General features: G+C 47.7%; 6 protein-coding genes across 6 annotated transcripts; 4 read left to right on the top strand and 2 right to left on the bottom strand.

Annotated features, from left to right (window-relative positions):
- Window positions 1-428: 428 nt before the first annotated feature.
- POJ06DRAFT_120994 (uncharacterized protein) lies at window positions 429-2280 on the top strand. The gene has a single exon (XM_056184247.1). It carries the CDS (start codon window positions 606-608, stop codon window positions 2160-2162), a length of 1557 nt encoding a protein of 518 aa, XP_056043425.1. The 5' UTR covers window positions 429-605; the 3' UTR covers window positions 2163-2280.
- Window position 2281: 1 nt separating this feature from the next.
- POJ06DRAFT_120962 (uncharacterized protein) lies at window positions 2282-3334 on the bottom strand. The gene has a single exon (XM_056184246.1). It carries the CDS (start codon window positions 3138-3140, stop codon window positions 2400-2402), a length of 741 nt encoding a protein of 246 aa, XP_056043424.1. The 5' UTR covers window positions 3141-3334; the 3' UTR covers window positions 2282-2399.
- Window positions 3288-6022, top strand: POJ06DRAFT_255058 (P-loop containing nucleoside triphosphate hydrolase protein). The gene is made up of 3 exons (XM_056187846.1): window positions 3288-3574; window positions 3650-3765; window positions 3815-6022. The coding sequence occupies exons 1-3, from the start codon at window positions 3528-3530 to the stop codon at window positions 5590-5592; spliced, it is 1941 nt and encodes a 646-aa protein (XP_056043423.1). The 5' UTR covers window positions 3288-3527; the 3' UTR covers window positions 5593-6022.
- Window positions 6023-9151: 3129 nt separating this feature from the next.
- Window positions 9152-11974, bottom strand: POJ06DRAFT_276278 (putative transposase DNA-binding domain-containing protein). Its single transcript, XM_056189679.1, has 5 exons — window positions 11815-11974; window positions 11532-11756; window positions 10970-11477; window positions 10060-10293; window positions 9152-9665 (listed from the first exon to the last, which is right to left on the bottom strand). The coding sequence occupies exons 1-5, from the start codon at window positions 11834-11836 to the stop codon at window positions 9158-9160; spliced, it is 1497 nt and encodes a 498-aa protein (XP_056043422.1). The 5' UTR covers window positions 11837-11974; the 3' UTR covers window positions 9152-9157.
- Window positions 11975-13746: 1772 nt separating this feature from the next.
- POJ06DRAFT_291190 (Alpha/Beta hydrolase protein) lies at window positions 13747-15118 on the top strand (the record flags this gene model as incomplete). Its single annotated transcript, XM_056190360.1, has 2 exons — window positions 13747-13854; window positions 13947-15118. 2 exons carry the CDS (start codon window positions 13747-13749, stop codon window positions 14619-14621), a joined length of 783 nt encoding a protein of 260 aa, XP_056043421.1. The 3' UTR covers window positions 14622-15118.
- A 731-nt stretch (window positions 15119-15849) lies between these two features.
- On the top strand, window positions 15850-18890 carry POJ06DRAFT_268849 (alkaline-phosphatase-like protein; the record flags this gene model as incomplete). The annotated part of the gene is made up of 10 exons (XM_056189334.1): window positions 15850-16031; window positions 16083-16127; window positions 16175-16469; window positions 16527-16654; window positions 16713-16842; window positions 16896-17136; window positions 17189-17394; window positions 17442-17802; window positions 17855-18220; window positions 18277-18890. The coding sequence occupies 10 exons, from the start codon at window positions 15850-15852 to the stop codon at window positions 18888-18890; spliced, it is 2568 nt and encodes an 855-aa protein (XP_056043420.1).
- Window positions 18891-18947: the final 57 nt, after the last annotated feature.

Here is an 18947-nt window from a genome sequence, read left to right as displayed (position 1 = left end):
GCTCGGAGTGACGTCGGTCTCTTCAGATGAATGAGATAAAATATGCTGATTCAGGAACAAGCACCACTGCGGATCACGGGACACAGCGATAAATAGTAAGAATAACAGGCTCCGATGATGCGAATGTGTACTGCAGTTATATACTACGCAGTTTAATATCATAGTATAGAATAATGCGCAGAGACGACGCGCGCTCCACAGAAAAGAAAATGCGGGGTGGACAATTTTACCGAAGCAATGGGTTACAGTCATCCCACTGCGCTGCTCAGCAATAGCAACCACTTGACTATTCGGTATATGGCTATGTTGCACAATAACTATTATTCAGTTTACTCATAAATTAATAACTGTTGAAATCCGCTGTCAATCGGAAGAAAATGAGTACGGAAAGCGCGTCGTCTGGTGAGTCGGCAGGCAGCCGACCAGGAGCATGAGCTCAACATGACGTCTGGTCTCCAGCTGCTCCCTTTAGTTAAGCCCCGTTGCCATTTCTTTTGCCCCATCCCTCCCTGTTTGCCATCGTAAAGAACTGCTCGCTTCTCTTCTCCCTCCTTTCTCCCTTGTCTCTCGTTCATTGCCTAACTAATTCGATCTGCACTATTAAGATGACTGCTGACCACGTGCCCGACGATTCTAAGCATGCTGCATCTTCTGCGCCACACCAGCCACGTCCACCCCAACGCCCCATCTGTATCGCAGAAACGAGGGAGCTTCCATCCAACATCCACCGGGAAACAACCGACAATCCACTCCCTCAAACAACCAATACTCGCGTTCGCAAGATGTCGCCTGCCGAGTTTCAACGTCGCACAACGGCCCGCCACCACGACGATGTCCTCGACGACGAGTCCGTCCTGAACCCATCCTCCCTCCTTTCGTCTGCCTCTTCCCAGCCGTCCGCTACATTCGCGACGGCGCCCACTCTGCGCCAGCGCGTCGAGCAACAGAAGCTCAATGCCGCAAATAATCTTATCGCCCAGTACGAGAGTCTTTTCTTTTCTGATCACGTCGATCAGCGCTGCACACCCATCCAAAGATTTTTTCCGTCTGCTGTCTTCGATCCTTCGTCATCTGGCGCCTCTACAATACTTTCATCTGGTCGTCCGTCCGAACCTGTCTCGCTTGGTGCCTCTTTCTCCGAGTGGTACAGAAAACTACGTCGAAACATGTTCATGAGGGCCCAAGGCGCCCGCACAAAAGTCTGGGACGCGTACGACCAAAGCGCGGCTCCCGGCGATCGCTACAATACTGCATACAACACTATCACCGAAATCAACAAGGCTGCACAGTCAGGCGCTCCCATTCTACTCAAAGACAGCGGTTCATCCCCATCGTCTGCATCACCATCTGCATCGCCATCTGCATCCTCATCGGCCTCAGACGATCGCGACCAAGAACCCCGCGTATTCATCGACCGCGCATACCCGACTCCATCTGCGTCCCAGTTTAAGCGCTGTCAACTCAACAACGGCAAAGGCGTCTGGGATGCCATGGGCGTCTGGCGATGCCTTCTTGCCAACTCGAGCGGCAAGTTCGATCTCGGCAGTCCGTCGTCCCCGCGATCGCAATTGTTTTCCCAGTTCGAAGATTTCATCGAGTGGAAGAGCAAGCAGCAATCGGATATTGGCATGCTCGTCGCTGACCAGGACCCTTTCGATATTGCCTCGACTGCTGCCACCGCCATGGCCACCTCGAATATTGCTAATGCCCTGTTCGACGCCAATAAACCTGCCGACACAACAAAGCAGCACGGTGAGAATGCCAAGGTCGTGGGCCGTGGACACGTCACCACGACAGTGTTTGAGAACGGCAAGCTCAAAACCGTCAAGAAGTCACAGACGTTTTACGACGACGGTTCGGTGACAGAGGCAGTCGAGGAAAGCAAAGACCAGGCTGCCAACCCGCCAGACTTACCCGAATGGTGGAATCCGGAAAGCAAGTTCTGGACGCGCGAGCGTGACTTGTATAAACAGTTTACTGATATAATCAGCAAATCGACGGACGAGATCATGCGCACCGGCGCAGATTCTCTCGAAAAGACGCGAAAGTTGGTGGACAAGGCCATGGATCTCGAGTCGAGCAAGCTGCAGGACGCCATGAAGAAGATTTTCCCCTTCGGTTGGAAGGAGGACGATGACGACAAGGATAATAAGAAAAAGTAAACTGGCGGATCGACAGATTGGGCATATATATACACGGTTTGAATGGTTAACTTGGTATTTGGTGTATAAAAGGTGTTGATTTTTGTATATTCATTTGTTTATCCTGTCATGCCACATGAATTGCTTGCTTAATACAATGCCTCCCATGTCTCTTTGTTTGTTAATGTCCCACAATACTTAAATAGTATTACATAGGAACAATTGAAGTACGTTAATCAAAACCAAAGGCCGAAATGATCACGCATCTTGCTCCTCGTCTTCCTTCTTAGCCCCATCCTCGTCCTCATCGTCCTCGTCTTGCTCCTGCAACTGATGCGCAAGCTTCAACGCATCCTTCATCTCATAATGCTTCTTCCGCATCTCCTCAAACCGTCTATGTCTCTCCTCCTCGCCATCATGAGGCTCATCATCTTCGTCTACCGCACCTGGTGCTGTGTCGTCCAAACTAATCCTCCGCTCACCTTCCTCCCCATCTGTCACAATCGTCGCGCTAGAAAACCTAGGGACAGGCACCACCTCCTCCGGTTCACCAAGGTCCAATCCGGGCACATCATCCCGACCCCGATTGCCATTAACGCCATTCAAAACAATCCCATCACTCTCGTCAAAGTCATCTTCGTCAAGCAGATCTGACAGATCAACCGAATGCGCGTATGGTGTCTTTGGCTCCGTGATCTTCATTGTCGCAGTGCGTTCTTGCTCGGTCAAATATATATTCGCCTCGTCCCACTTTAACCGAGCGGCCGCATCTGCTTGGCCATTCATACTGGCAGCTGCATCAGATGACGAAGTTGATAGCCGGCGGGTGTGGAGGTTGTTGTGATCCCCGTGTTGTGCGGCATTTGTCCGCGTATTACGCAGCAGAACTTCGTGGTCGATTGGCGGTGGCTGCTGGTGATACAGCTCAGCAGGCGGCGGGTTCTTTAGGATGCCTCTGGGATGTGATGCCGTCGACGCAGGCGACTGAGATGCCGACATTCTCTCAAATCTATATCTGAAGAGAGGGCACAGTTGAATTTTGTGCGCAATAATTAATTTGCGCAATCAATCTTCGCGAACAAATGTGGTGCCTGTATATCTGGACCTGGGGCCGGCAATGACGCTTCACAATCCGGGTGCTCCGACCTCCCTCTACACGCGTGATATTCACGTGATAGTTGTTTCTAAACCTAACCCTGTGCAGACTGTTGCGGCTAGATTTATGCCGTAGATGGTGTGGTGGCACGGTCAACTTGTTGCTTGGGAGTAGAAAATTTTTTGTGCCTGACGAAATCTCCCAACGGCGAAAATTAGTTAACTGAATTCTCGTGTCACAGATATTCGTGCAGACTAAGTAATTGGTAGTGGCAGAGAGTAGATCCAGGAATGAAGGTTACGTGGAAGGATATTGCGCCTGTGCCGAACTCGACGGAGTAAGTAACTTGTGTTAGATCGAGATGCGAGTGAGAAGTAAAGGGACGAGGACATGTTAATGACGGAGCGGACAGGTTCCTTGATGTCGTACTTAATCGGACGCAGAGGAAAACTCCGACGGTTATTCGGCCCGGGTTCAAAATTTCCCGTATCAGGGCGTTTTACATGCGTAAGGTGCGGTACACGGCAGGTCAGTGAATATGTTGTTGCCCAAGTCGACGAGGCGCTGACAGTGTTAGATGGCTTCACGGAGAAACTTCAAGAGATTGTGGAATCATTCCCTCGGTTAGATGACATCCACCCGTTCCACCAAGATCTGCTCAACACACTCTATGACCGAGACCACTACAAGATCGCGCTGTCGCAACTGTCGATGGCAAAACATCTCATCGAGCAAGTCTCTCGTGACTACGTCCGTCTCCTCAAGTTCGGGCAATCCCTCTTCCAGTGCAAACAGCTCAAACGCGCAGGTATGGGCCGTATGGCAACAATCGTCAAGCGACTCAAAGACCCGCTGCTGTACCTTGAACAGGTGCGCCAACATCTCGGCCGTCTCCCAGCTATCGATCCTAATACGCGCACGCTTGTCATCTGTGGGTATCCTAACGTCGGCAAGTCGTCATTCTTGAAATCGATCACGCGTGCTGAGGTTGACGTCCAGCCGTACGCGTTCACTACAAAGTCGCTCTACGTCGGACACTTTGACTACAAGTACCTCCGGTTCCAGGCCATAGATACTCCCGGAATTCTAGACCACCCACTTGAGGAAATGAATACGATTGAAATGCAGTCTATCACCGCCATCGCGCACTTACGTTCCTGTGTGCTCTACTTTATGGATTTATCCGAACAATGCGGGTTTTCCGTCGAAGCCCAGGTGAACCTGTACCACTCCATCAAGCCCCTCTTTGCCAACAAATCAGTCATGGTCGTCATCAACAAAATCGACGCCATGAAGCCCGAAGATCTCGATCCCGAGCGCCAGCAACTCTTACAAACTATCACTGCGGAGTCGAACGTCGAGATCATGCAGTTATCTTGCCATCTCGAGCTCGGTGTTATGGAAGTCCGGAGCCAGGCATGTGAGAAGCTCCTAGCCGCGAGAATTGAGCAGAAGATGAAAGGCACGAAAGTTAACGATGTGCTGAACAAGATCCATCTCGCGACGCCGAGCATCCCGCGCGACGGTGTCGAGAGGAAACCGCATATTCCGGAGGCTGTGCTCACAATGCCGAAGTACGATCCCAATGACCCTATGCGTCGGAAACTTGCGCGGGATATCGAGGCCGAGAACGGTGGTGCGGGCGTGTTCAATATCAACTTGAAAGACAAGTATTTGCTGGAAAAGGACGAGTGGAAAAATGATATCATGCCTGAGGTTTTGGACGGAAAGAACGTATATGATTTCTTGGACCCGGATATTGGTCGCAAGTTGCAGGAGTTGGAGCAAGAAGAGGAGCGCCTCGAGTCATCTGGGTTTTATGTTTCCGATGATGAAGATATTTTTGAGACCGAGGAAGACGCGGATATCAGAATGAAGGCAGAGTGGATCAGAGAGAAGAAGAAGTTGATCATGAAGGAAAGCAGGTCTCGCAAGGCGCTGCGCAATCGCGCTATTATCCCACGCTCCAAGCAACGCAAGACATTGTCCGCAATGGAGAAGCATCTGGATTCCATCCACGTCGACCATTCTGAGCTGTCCGAGCGTGCACGCGGTCGCGCTGAGTCCCGCCACGAGCCCGCGACAGAGGCAGGCGTGGACGTGATCATGAGCGAAGCCAAGCGATCAAAATCCCGATCCCGCGCTCCATCAGGAACATCTGTCGCGCCCAGCAGATTCGATGCCGGATTAGCGAAACAGAGTCTCCGTGTGAAAGCCGACCGGATCGAGAAAATGCACCAGCGCGAGCGGAATAGACTTGGTCGCGCGGGAGAGGCAGACAGGCACTATACTGAGTCTATGCCGAAGCATTTGTTTGCTGGTAAGAGAGGCATTGGCAAGACGCAGCGTCGTTAGAGAAGGCTTTGTTGGTATTTTTGTCGTTTGTTGTGGTATTTTGTCTTGATTGGGTCATTAAAAGTTATTACTTGCTATGTGATAGGTAAATGGATGGTTCATTTTTGCATTATGTACTTTGACACGTATCACAGTCATTGTTGCGTAATCCGCTCTACTCAAGCAAGCGCTAGCTACATCGCCCTAAAGTTAGTGAGCCAGGTTCTGCGAAGTGTTCGATCCTTCGCTAAATTAAAGATTCCGCTCGCAGTGCCACGAATTTCGGTTGAAAGAAGCTTAAGTGTCAGTAGAAGTCTGCCGAGCATTGGACCTTCCAATCTTGTCTTTTGTAGCATGATAGATGATTATTTGAGCGCGACCTCTCAACGCTGAATGTCTTTGCCTCCGGTCGTAAAGTTGTATTGATAACAAATTGGCCATGTTTGCTGACTTAATACTTCGTAAACTCGTGATCAGCCCACCACTGTGTTCTGAAGTGATGTGTAACTCAGATATAAATCCCTATGCGCAACGGAAGGATACGAAAGAGGAATAGTTATAGCGTCTCTGATTTCTTAAATTTGAATCCTGCTTTGTTGTCACAATAGGCGAGGAATAAGGGTGTTGTGCGCGTATCAACTAATCTGCAGACTACCAACCACACTTCACACATTCTCGACCTGCACAGCAATTGCAAGTCTACCTCACACTTATCTTCGCTACTGGTTAAGCATATTCGGGACTTGCTAGTATTTCGCAAAGTCTACGGGCTTCGAAATGACATCGGACTTCGTACGCCGGCAATATAGCAAAGTGAGAGAGTCTCTGGGTAGCATGAAATTGTCTATATTACGACTATCAATTATGGCGCTGATACTAGGCTATTTCATGTTAGCAAGGAAGGCAGAGAAAACTTGCGATCAAAGGACAGTGGATTCGTTTAAATCATTACTTGCGATGTTTTTTATCATGGCACAAGCGGAATCTGGAAGGCAAGCGGCCTTCAGTGTTATGTTCGTCCTTGGGCAGTATTATCAAAAGGCCTACGCACAAGCAGTAAAGCATGTGGCTTATTCACTCGGATATGCAGTATATTGCGTATTAATAACATGTGACGACAGGTGGAGACATGACGTGCCACTTGCATATTTCGCATCTGGATTCCTCGCCGAACTTGTTCTATTTTGGATTACAAAGTAACTATTGGATTGTAAGTCATAGCGCAATAGAGTTAAATTGTATTTATTTGTATTAATATGTCGCATGAAAGTCTGAACCTGCTATAACTCATGATCAAACGTGATCTTTGGCTTTGGAGTAGGAAGTCCTCGGCATATTTTGGGCGTAGGCGCGCTTGGTACTGTACGCGCATAGACTAAGCTGACTTGAGAGGCAAACTGAGGGTATGCGCTCTTGTAAAATGATCACACCTTTAGCTTAACATCTTTAACACTCAAGACCAACGAGATTTAACTACTGTATTGCAAGACGGCGTGATCTCCAGCGAGCCGCAAAGCTTGGCATGGCATGGTCCAGATTAAAGTTTCCATAAATTGTTCAGATTAACACACAGAGGATATTGAGACCATGTTAGGAATTGCCCATCCCAGCTACAAACAGAAGCGCTCGAGGGGCCTAGATGTCTTGATACACACTGAAATCTACTAGCAGCACAGTAATAGCTATCGGTGGCTAACTTGCAAACATCGGCAATCCGTCGCTGGCGATGGCTCGACAAGACACGACCGCTTTTGTTCGGAGACGAGTCAGTGCGATTGCTAGGTCCAAAATTATCTCTTCAACAATATCTCAACCTGCAACGTTGGCGCAACAAAGCATCCGACCTCGTTCACTCTTGCTTCCGAGTCGATGCGCAAGTCCTATTAACATTTAGTTCCAATGATAACTCATGACGCCGAATTGTCATGCTTGCTCATGGGTTCCGCAGTCTGAACAGCCCAGACCGAATCGCAACGAAAGTAGTGGTCAACTTGTCGTCCGATTTCTTAAGTGACTGCGCGGAATACCTATGATGTCCGCGGTTTGAGTATGCGGACAAGCTGTGTGTAGCGTGGAGCTCGGTCCGCACGGGACTGAGGCCACTGAGGCCACAAGCAGAACACAGCGCATCCCGGTTGCGACACGACTAGCGAATTACACCGTGATTGCGTTCGACCGCGCGATACGAACAACCATGCAAGGTAGTCTAGTTCAATAACAGCGCGCATAATATTTTCTGTTTCTGAACGAGGTCATTGCCGCGTCAAGTCAAATCTCGTAACCAGAGGAGCGCGGATTCCAGGATGTTTGGAAACGACCACTAGGGTACAGCAGCAGACAAACAATTAGGGCCCTTGGAGTTAGGACAGGTGCCGGCGAACGCCGGCGAGAACGAGGGCGGTGCTTGTGGCGTGATCTGCTGGGAGTCCGGGCGGTGCGGCTTACAATTGCAGCGCTGTTGATTGGCTGGGACCAAATTGTGTCAGCACTATTCTCGGCGCAATGATTGGCTGGATTCTAAGCGCGAACAAGCACGCAAGAACAAGTCAGAGGCAGGGTAACGTCATGTTGTCGTGGTTTTGCATGCTAGAGGGCCGCACGCCCCAAAGACTGTCTCCACTGCTATAAACAGTCCTCTCGGCTATAAGTGTGTCGCCTGTCCCTGTCAATACAGACTTCACCATCACTCTAGCCGTCGTCGAACCTCAGGGAATTCTCATACCCGCATTTTGCTCTACCTCCGCCGCCTCATTTGCTCGCAATGTCTCCTATCATTTCTTTGGTTTCTCGCTCGTTCTCTCATAGAGCGGCTCCGTCTATGCGGTCGTCGAACAAGATGAGCTTCGTCGTTCTTTCCTATATCGCTATGGGAATGACCTTGCCTTTCGCGTTGCCACTTCGATCAAGTCTAAATCACGAGCCGTACGTGTATTCCTCATCTAACTATTGAGAAGAAGTCGTTAACATAACTGCAGTTCACCTCGGATTAACTTTGGATACACCGCCCACTCACATTGCCCATAAGCGGCACGTCTTCTGCTCTTCAACTTTTAGCATTTCATTCGGACTGCAAATGCATGCATAGTCATCTCCTTTAACCTCACGTCTACAAGAATTTGTAATTTTATGGCCATTAATGCTTTTTTATGACGGCAAACTGGTTGGGTTTTTTGGGTTTACAGCCATATTCAGTCATATATCATCCGCAGATTCATCCCGGGGGTGATACTAATTGGTGGGCTGGACTAATACTTTGTATATATCATTTGGGAGTTTTATTCAGGGTTTGCATCGGAATTAGTGTATTGCAATTCACAGGTTATATAGGTTTAACAAATTATAATAGTTTACATTATGGATTGTACAATCCTTCAGCGATGATTTCAAAACGGAGTTGTCGGGTAGACCGATGGAAATCAAGCTCGTTTTCCGATATAAACTTTAGTTATGCCTCATCTGTCATAAGCGAGTCTGAACTGGCTGCCTTTGACTCTCATTGACGTGAACACTCGTTTTTGACAAGAGTCATGCAACTCGGAAGACCGAGAAGGAGCGAGCCTCAACGCGCGCCACAGTGTGGCGGCTCTTAAAGTGCAGGTTGCTGCACAGGATGTAGACCATCCACACGATCGTCGTTCCTGTGTAGATATTTGTCTACTGTCCGATCTACTGTCATGCAACGCACCAGAATATTCCGCGCACCATTGACATCGCGGTCGCACTCGAAGCGACATTCTTTGCAAGAGTACTTTTTACTACTCCCAACGTCGTTGTGTTTTCCGCATCTTCCGCATGTCTTACTGGTGTATTCTTCAGAGACCAAAACGACTTTGCACGATTTATATTCTCGCGCTTTGTCGAGAAGCCGTTGTTGGAATCTGTAATGCGACCAAGTGGCCATAGCTCGTGCCGTCTTTGACCTGATCCGCCGCTGTCCGCCCTTGCGCATCACCATTTGTTGAACTGGGAAGCTTGGTAGGATGACAAGGTTGAATGTTGTGCACAAATACTTTGCGATGCGACAGTGCATATCGCTGACCAAGTTTTGTATCCGACGTCTTAATTTCCCTGCAGCTTTTTTCATGCGCCACCTCTTTGTGTAACGGCGCGGGACTAGGCGGGACTGGACTAAGACAAGACGAGACTAGACGGGACTGGACTGGACAAGATCGTAGACAAGAATGTATTCCTTACAATACAAGACTTCTTGCTTGACCTGACAGCGAGGACAAACCCCTCCATTTATATTCTGTCAGGCGCCTACTGGATTATGTACACGCAAAGAACACGCAACAAACCAAGACAACAAACCAAGACAACAAACCAAGACAACAAACCAAGACAACAAACCAACAAGCAAACGACCAACAAAAGAACACGCAACACAACGAAGGCCCACAGCCAACAAACGAAAACCCCAACACCAACGTATTGCCGATCCTCCGCGCAGCACCAGCCGCACGAGCCGCTCATTGGCGTTCCTGACACTTTGCACGGGAAATGTCTTTCACGGAATATTTGCTGTGCAGCTCGTCCAGCCAGTGACAAAGCCTATAGATATGGCCAATGTCATTTTTGCCGAGCTCGATCGCTTCGCCGTCCGGGCTATAGCCTGTCAAGAATGTTCGCACGCCTGGGTCCAGAGATATTAATCGATCAGAAGACGGCCCGTCGAGAACCCGCAAAGGCATTGGTACGCAAAGGTAGTAGTGACCGGTAGTCCTGTTGAAATATCAACTATATACTCAATAGAGTAATATAGGTGCACATAAGGAAAGTAACACTCTGCAGAGACCAGAGTATAACTCGGCACAGCAAAAGACAGATCTGACGATCGAAGCTTTGCTGAGAGCATGTGGCTAAACCTTGAACAGACTTGTGGGAAAGCACGAGTTAGGCCTTTTGAAGCCTATTGAGCATTAACTCTGAACCACACTTGAGCCGCACCGTCGTAAGAAAGGCGATGGCCTTACAAACAAGACCGAGACAATTCTGCAGAACGATGGGATATTACAGTTACCATCCGGGTCTCATGATAATGTGCTCCTGGACATGAGACTCCATCTTTCTTCTAACTGACGTCAGCAAGAGTCTGATGATTGATCATCGTTGCCCGATACATTGCGTGGTAACATCACCTGCTGATGTAATTGAAAATCACGACTAGTTAAAGATCAGCAGTTACGACATGAATTGTCAAATGATCAATCATCGGCGACGTTCAGATTTGGGTCACAGAAAGGCTATTTCCCAGAGTGAAAATTCTTGTATATTTAAAGACCTCTTAATTCCCTTGGGACCGGATGATCAAGAAGTAAGATCAACGGATCACCACAACACCCTTATTGTTGTTCACTTCCACTTGCTCATATAAAATTTATCACATCGCAAAATAGTCCTTTGGTAGACAAGCCTGCTGTCGTAATTCAGGTCGTGTGGGAGTGGTTCAGCGCTTTTCATTTTGCGAAGAAACGCGTACTTCCCCTTCACTCTGGACCAGTGTTTATGATGTATCACAATGCTCTCCTGGCGAGACTTTCTGCGAGATCGGTGCTTAATCTTGAACACCTTCTTGTCATTTGTGTACCTGGCATGTGCGGAATCATATGCATTGAGAAGGTCTTGCATGGCGGCGTTCCTAATGTCGTATGGGGTTTCCAACACCCACGGCTTGCCCATGTTGTCAATTGCATCCTTGTTAAGGAACGCCGCTCTTAGGTCCTTCTTGTTTTTTGCAACCTCCTTCTTTTCCACGGCATCCAAACATCGGTTATATGTCCAGCGTGCGGTGCCGAACCAGTTTCGAAGGATCGCTTTCTGCTCTGTGGTTGGATATAGCCTGAAACGTCTGACCTTCTCTGCTTGTTGTTTCTCTGTTTGTTCTTCCTCTCTCTTTCTGCGTTTTGCTGCTCATTCTTTCTTATCGACTGTCGCGCATTCCGCAGTTGATGCCGATAGACAATCAGTGATTGGCTGGTCGGATGCAGACCGTTTACAGGTTCCCCAGCCTTCAGTTACAAGTTCGCCAGTCCATTCGCGTTCGATCAGATTAAGAGAAGGCAGCCACAGTGTGCGACTGATTCGAGCGGAATCTTCATTCCAAAATGGCTTGGGAACAATTTTCATATTCGGAGTATTCTGTTCGCCGACTGCAACGCAAGGGCAAGGAGGAGCTTGAGGCTTATCTATACAGCAAGTAAATTATTTGAATGCTAAATCAGTGGTCCGGATACTTCAACTTACCCATTCCGCTAGCGGTTTCCATGTCAAGCTGTCACAAAGAAGACAGTAGTGGTGCGAGCAGGGAGATGTGTATATAGTTGCCGTTCAGCGGCGAATGCAGCAGAGGCAAAGGGGACAGAAGGGGATATTTATAATTAGATGAGAGGCACAGGTACCGGAAATATGATGCAGGTTTTTCGCGAGTGATTTTTTACTGCTGGGCTCGTGTCACCCAGCGTTTTCTTTCTACCTTTATTCGATGATCTCACAATCTGTACTACCTGACGCTACAGGCGTGAATCGCAGCCCATATATAGTATCTGTTAAGAAGATCACTACTTTAAGAAGATCACTACTTTATCATTAGGATGATTTAGAGTGCAAGAACAGTTTCGGGAGTTTGGACGGCACGTCCATGAGCCGCACGTACTGAATAATGTGGGTTTTGTACCTTGTATGAGCTCGCAACAAGATGCTTCCACAAGCGAACTCACAGCATCAACCATTTTCAAGCAAATCATATAGATGTTTGACAAGTTAGCGTGGTTGACAACGAATTTTCCTCCACTTACTCGGCATCACGCAAACAATGGCGTCTGAAACGATCAAGGCGCTTTGCCGAGGCTGTTTTAGTTGTCGCATATAGACATCAGATCTACAAACTGCCTGAACTTCTATAATTATTCATTGCTGCGCTCAAAAAAGAGACCATAGCACAAATCGTGTCAATTCTAATTCGTTGTAGTACCGAATTAGCTACTCGTTCTAGAGACAGAAGAGTACACATGTCTCAGGACTACCAGAAAAGTATGCAATATCCAATCTGAGTCAGCTTCATATGTGCCTTGGACTCTGAAGATGTATGGCGCACCCAATAAACATCTTTGTCCTGTCGTCAAGAGGGCACCTTGCATAGTGTACGCATTTAATAGTTTACGTTCTCATTCATGACGGAGTGTAATTGTTAGATGCGATACGGGTTCCGCTTGCATCTTAGCCCACCGCGATGATGAGTGGTACAGTCTCTCCATAGTGAATTTGTCTTACTTGCGCCGTTTCCTCGTCTTGTAGTACGGGGAACTAAACAATAATGGATATCTCACTATTTGGAACGCGCTCGACACCAGCCAGCCGTTCGTCCTCGCGCATATAGAGCTCACAAAGCAATTCCTTGGCTGGAAACATCCGCTTCACAGACTACTATGTCACCAGTTTACCAGTGTGAGTCTGTTCAACATCGCTTTAATGCCTATAGCCTTCATTACTGGACTCCTAACGGACAGTATTAATTGCAAAGCGGTCGGACGTGCATCGCAAGGGCCTTTGGGAGATTTGTGGGCCTCAGCATGCTTCGACGCCATTTGAAATGTTCTTGTGAATGTAAGAGATTGAGTGAACACAACGTTGCGCAAATGAAGCTTGAGAATGTTGCAAGGGAGTAAAAGATATTTTGTCCGAAATACCACGGCTTGTTTAATTCTTAGTCCTTAATTCGAAACTCTCCAGTCGTTTGCAGAGTACTTTCTAGTGATTAGCAAGGCTCGATTTCTAATCCTTACATCTTTTGTTATTCTCTTACATACTATGTCCGGTTTTAGACCCGGGAAGGATTATTATTATTACCAATCCTAATTGCTAGAATTGCTAAGCCTGGCAACTTTCGTTCGCGGTTTTTATCCGAAAAATGTCGGCCGAAGCTTCGAAGTTAGATTTTGATCTTGAAGCGGGAGGACGCTAGTCTGAAAGGGGTCAGGCTAAGCCTTTAAATCGAAGCGTATCGGCTGGCCCTAAATTTTTCGGGCCCGTTTACGTCATTGATTCCAACCCTTTCCCCGCAACCTGATGTAAAAAGAAGGTAGCTGCTAGCAGCATACTTAAAAGCCAGGCCAGCAATGTATTCTCCGCAGACTTCTTTTCTTTCCTTTCGACTCAGATCATCTATTCAACGCATAAATGGCTTCTCCAACGAAGGTACATTTCCCATCTTTTATGCTGAAGATCTGCGGCGAGCTCTACATTCCTGCAGATGGGTCCTCTAATCGCAATGGCGCCGCCGTCGTGGTCAGCCACCCCATGACTGGCGTGAAAGAGCAATCTGCTGCTGACTTCGCACGAATGCCGGCCAACCCCGCGGCCTCGAAGACCCTCACCAGCGGGTGGAAGATGTCAAGGCCGCTGTTAGCTACTTGACCACTCTTAAGGGCGGCAAGGTGGACCCAGCACGTATTGGAGTTCTAGGAATTTGTGCCTCTGGCGGCTACACATCATCCGCAGCGCAGTCTGACAGTCGTATTCGGGCGCTCGCCCCCGTCAGTGCTGCATGTGTTGGCCGCATGACGCGCAATGGTGGCCTGCATGAGGAGAATAGCAAAGAGAGCCCGGAGGCTATTGCTGGTGCGCTCCAGGCGGCCGCCCAGTGGCGTACGAGCGAGGCCAACGGCCCCCATGCTGAGGCGCCGGTCATGTTTGTTACTGATCCTGCCCAAGTACCTGAGAACGCGGATTCGTTCTTCAAAGATGCTGCAGCGTATTACGGATCCAAGCGTCGACACCACGAGCGCTCAGACCAGAAAGTACCACCAGTGAGCTTCGACCTCATGATTGGCTATGACTCGTTCAACTTACAGCACCTCATCTCGCCGAGGCCGCTGCTGATGATCGCCGGTACCAAAGCTCAGACTCTCCATTACAGTAAGACAGCGGTTGACAGTGCCAAGGAACCCAAAGAGCTTTTCACTATCGAAGGGAAGAACCATTTCGACCTCTACGACGATCTCTCGAAATCTGGTCAGAAGCTTGTTGAGTTCTTTGGAAAGTATCTCCAGTAGAACTAAACCGATTTTTTCAGTATTGTGACGTGACCAAATGTGGAAATGGAGGAGCCAACTTTGTTTGTTTGTGACTTCCGCTACAATGTATTTGTATGTAACTAACTATGGAGTTACGAAGCAGACTCGGCCGACCGAAAAGGAGAGAAACAAATTGATTGTTAATGATTTCAGTCCCTACCGAATTTGAAACCGGACATACGATGTAGGAGAAAAAATTAAAAGTAACAATTGAAAATCGAGAATCCGACCTTGCTAATCACCAATAAGGTAGGTCAAGTAGTATCTCTTTCCGTTGCCCTCTTATGACTCAACAATACACCACACTTGCGCAACACCACCTTCGTACTTTATCCAAATTTCCACCACCTTCGTACTTTATCCCAATTTCCCAGTCGAACATTTCGAGCGTGACTTCGAAGGAGCGGTAAGCGGAATAAATAAGTAGGAATAATATCCAGCTAGCGGAGATTTACTTGTGTAATGCTGGTCTAATGTATCGAATCATCGAAATGTACATTGAGCAGAGAATAAGTACATTGCCAGTTATGGCGCTTTGGGAAACCAATGGGCTGACCGAAGATGGGTAAAATTCCACCGCAAAACACTATTCTGGGTCCTGTCCTTCAGCTCACCAGATTGTGACATTTGGATATGCTATGAATTGTGACAGTCATACCGCCGGTCCTCACAATAGCTATGACTAATATGAGATACTACCTGCGGCGGCTGAGATGTCTGCACAAACTGAGGATGAATACTTTAAACGTCAAGTATGTGATCTATATTCTATAACAACACAAAACACGGGCTTGAAAATTACTTTGTACAGCTTCATGCGTACACGTGTGTATTTTATAATGTGATTGACTAATTCTACACTTGTTATAAACTCTTGGCGACGATAACAGTGCACCTGCAACATGAAACCTTTGGTGAAGGGAAGTCGGTGTCGAAATGAAGTCTGGCATTGTTTCTTTGACTTGGTACATAATTAGGGCTGGGACTCGCGCGAACCTCGAACTTGTATGATATGTGTAAGAAGTACGAACGTTGGCACGCACCAACTAAACCGTGTGCGAGAGCCCCACTTTCGCATGGCTGGCCTTCGAGGCCTTGACCTGTTTAGCCCTGAGCATCGAACGCTGGTTGCCAGTGGGAGATGATTTCGGGACGACGCGAGTGCCAATACTAGATGACAACTTGACCTATCTAGATTATTCATGCAATGGTACCAAAGGGTCTGATAGTAGCGGTCCTGCTTCCATTGGAATGTCTGGGGCTGCTCTTCTTCGCCCGCGGTTTTTTCCCCTACAAACCTGTGTTTCATGGATACGCACCAGTTGACCCAGATGCCCCGCCCGCTGTATCTGAGAAGGTTATATTTATGCTCGTCGATGCACTCAGAAGGTTGATATGCTTAGATTTATAAGCAGTAACTAGAAATCTGACATTGTCTAGTGACTTTGTCTTCTCTAATGAGTCGTCTATGACTTTCACTCAAAGGTGTGTCCACATTATGATTTACTGACCAATTTGCTCACTCGTGTCAGCCTAATATCTTCTGGAAATGCGATTCCGTTTACAGCTCGCGCAGCTCCACCTACAGTTACTCTCCCGCGAATCAAGGGCGTCACAACAGGCTCAGTCTCTAACTTCCTCGACGCAGTCCTCAACATTGCAGAATCCGACAGTTCTTCGTCGCTCGTGGGACAGGACAGTTGGTTACTAGAATTCAAGCGGCGACCAGTCCCAGGGAAGTTGGTCATGTTTGGAGACGATACATGGCTCAAGTTGTTTCCGGGAGTATTTGATCGCTACGATGGGACGTCGAGTTTTTTTGTGTCGGTTAGTCAGGTGCTGTGTCCAAAGGATTGTCAGATCGGTGGTTGATCTCGCCAATAGGATTTTACCGAAGTGGATAATAACGTGACGCGGCATCTTGAAGCGGAATTAAAGACGAGTGATTGGGATGTAATGATCTTGCATTACCTGGGTGTCGATCATATTGGCCACAAAGGCGGTCCGCATAGGTAAGTTATGACTGTCACTCTACTATTAGGAACTAAGATGCCTAGGTGTGCTCTATAGCCCATTTATGCCAGATAAGCAAAAGGAGATGGATCGGATAGTTGAAATGTTGTATGGCTACGCGGAGAAGCAGGCGACTGAAGGAGAGTCGACCTTGCTTGTCCTTTGCGGGGATCATGGAATGAATGAGGTGCCTTGCACTTATTAATATCTGCATTGCATATGGTACTGACCTACTGACAGATTGGCAATCATGGAGGTTCATCGGCAGGCGAAGTGGCTGCAGCGTTACTCTTTGCATCCCCTTTATTCTCAATGCATGGCGCAGGACTGCCAGCCGCGTTGAAAAGGACTGATAATTACGAGTATTATAACGTGATAGAACAGGTTGATATTGTTCCATCTATTTCCGGATTAGTTGGTAATCCATTTCCGATGAACAGCATCGGCATTTTCATACCAGAATTGCTACGATTTTGGTCAAGTAGGTAAGCTATGGTTGCGACGCGGCGAATAAGGAACTAATATAAATCTAGGATCTGATCAAATAAAGCTCCTGCGTCAGAATGCGGAACAGATGTATCGGATTTTGAAGGAGGCGTTTAGCACAATTGGTACACCAGTTACTGATGTTCAGGCGCTCCTTGCTGGAGACGATATTGACAAAATCCGAGGGCTGTGGGATCAGATCGAGAAGCCCCACTTTGTTGAGTCCGACTCTCCGGTAGAAACTTTGTATGCTGTATGTATGCTCCTTTTTGTGTCTGAATCGCACTAATGCCGAGATAGTTCTTGCGATTGGGCCAAAATCTCCTGTCTCGAACGTCTAGCAACTACGATATATCAAGTATGTTCGTTGGGCTAGGCTTGGTATCCTGGCTCTCATTGCTCGCATTTCGACGCGCATTGCTTTCCACGCCTGAAGATATTGTAACGAAGGTTGCCTTCGCAGTCGGAATAATTGCACACGCAATCACAATGTTCGGAAGCAGTCTCGTAGAAGAGGAGCATTATTTTTGGTACTGGTTTGCCTCGGCGTGGATAATGGCGCAAACAATAATGAGTTCGCGACGGCGGTCGAGAACAACAGCCGTGATTCTGATATCACTGCTTGCTGTCTTAAGCATACTCCGCCACTATCATCACACAGGTAACAATTCTGTAAATTCAAAATTGATTGCGAGACTAACATGATGATAAAGGCCAAAAATATGCCGGTTCGTATGATATCGCTCAATTCTTATCAACCGATGTCGCGGCGGGACTGCTTTGGTTCTTCATAGTGCTCGAGCATCTCCTTATATTCAAGAACCTACATTATTACGTATTTGCAGATGTGTCGCCATTGATTGCGTTTGTGTGTTCGTTTACGCCCGTCATCAGTCTGTTTTCCTTTAAAATGTCAATGGCATTGGAGTCTGGAGAGGTTGTGCCTCCAGCATTGGTTGCCATTACTCCAACATCCACAGGAGCTGGTCAGCTGCTCAATCGCGCGAAGACGTGCTTTTTATCGATTATCGTATGCATGATATTCCATACTTTGTCGACTATGTGGAATACGAAGAAAGGTGAGTGACTGTATACAAAGCTATCCGCTCTCATGATGTCAAGTTAATCCAATTAGATCCGTTTAAGTTCATTCGGGGAACTTTTCACATAGTCGTGCTTCTTCTAGTTGTACAAACCAGATCAATCAATATTCCAATCTTCGTGCTCTACGAGATAGTTCACTCGTTATCTCGGAGGTTCGCCGCTCAACATCAGGCCACAACTCCACTCGCAATTGTTCTATCGACACTGATATGGCAACGCGTCTCATTTTTTGCGGCAGGCAATTCGAATTCTTTGGCTACAGTCGATCTCTCGAACGCGTACAACGGCGTTTCAGGTTACAGTGTGATTCCAGTTGGTATTTTGACCTTTATCAGCAACTTCTCTGGGCCGATATTCTTCACACTATCTGGTATCGTCCAGCTTTCGATCTGGAAAAATGCCTCTAGTTCGACGCGCTCGTTAGAGGACATATTTACGGTTGATTTCCTGTCACTGATACACGCTTGCCATGCCGTGTCGTTGATGGCGGTGATGGGAGCTTGTATGGCACTCCGAGCGCATCTATTTATTTGGACAGTATTTTCACCCAAATTGCTGTATGCCGTGGGATGGTTCTTGCTGCAGCAAGGGGCAGTTGATACGATATTTGGCTTACTTATAGTTGTGGTTTCAGATTTGCTGTGAGGGTCGACGATTATGTACTATAGTAGGAAATAGAGGGCTTCATCGTGTTTGCACAAG

This window comes from Lipomyces tetrasporus (assembly GCF_029532465.1).
Source record: "Lipomyces tetrasporus strain NRRL Y-64009 chromosome Unknown POJ06scaffold_6, whole genome shotgun sequence".
NCBI lineage: Eukaryota > Fungi > Ascomycota > Lipomycetes > Lipomycetales > Lipomycetaceae > Lipomyces > Lipomyces tetrasporus.
Note: the sequence above shows the minus strand (reverse complement) of the source record. Positions and strands in the feature narration are given on the sequence as shown.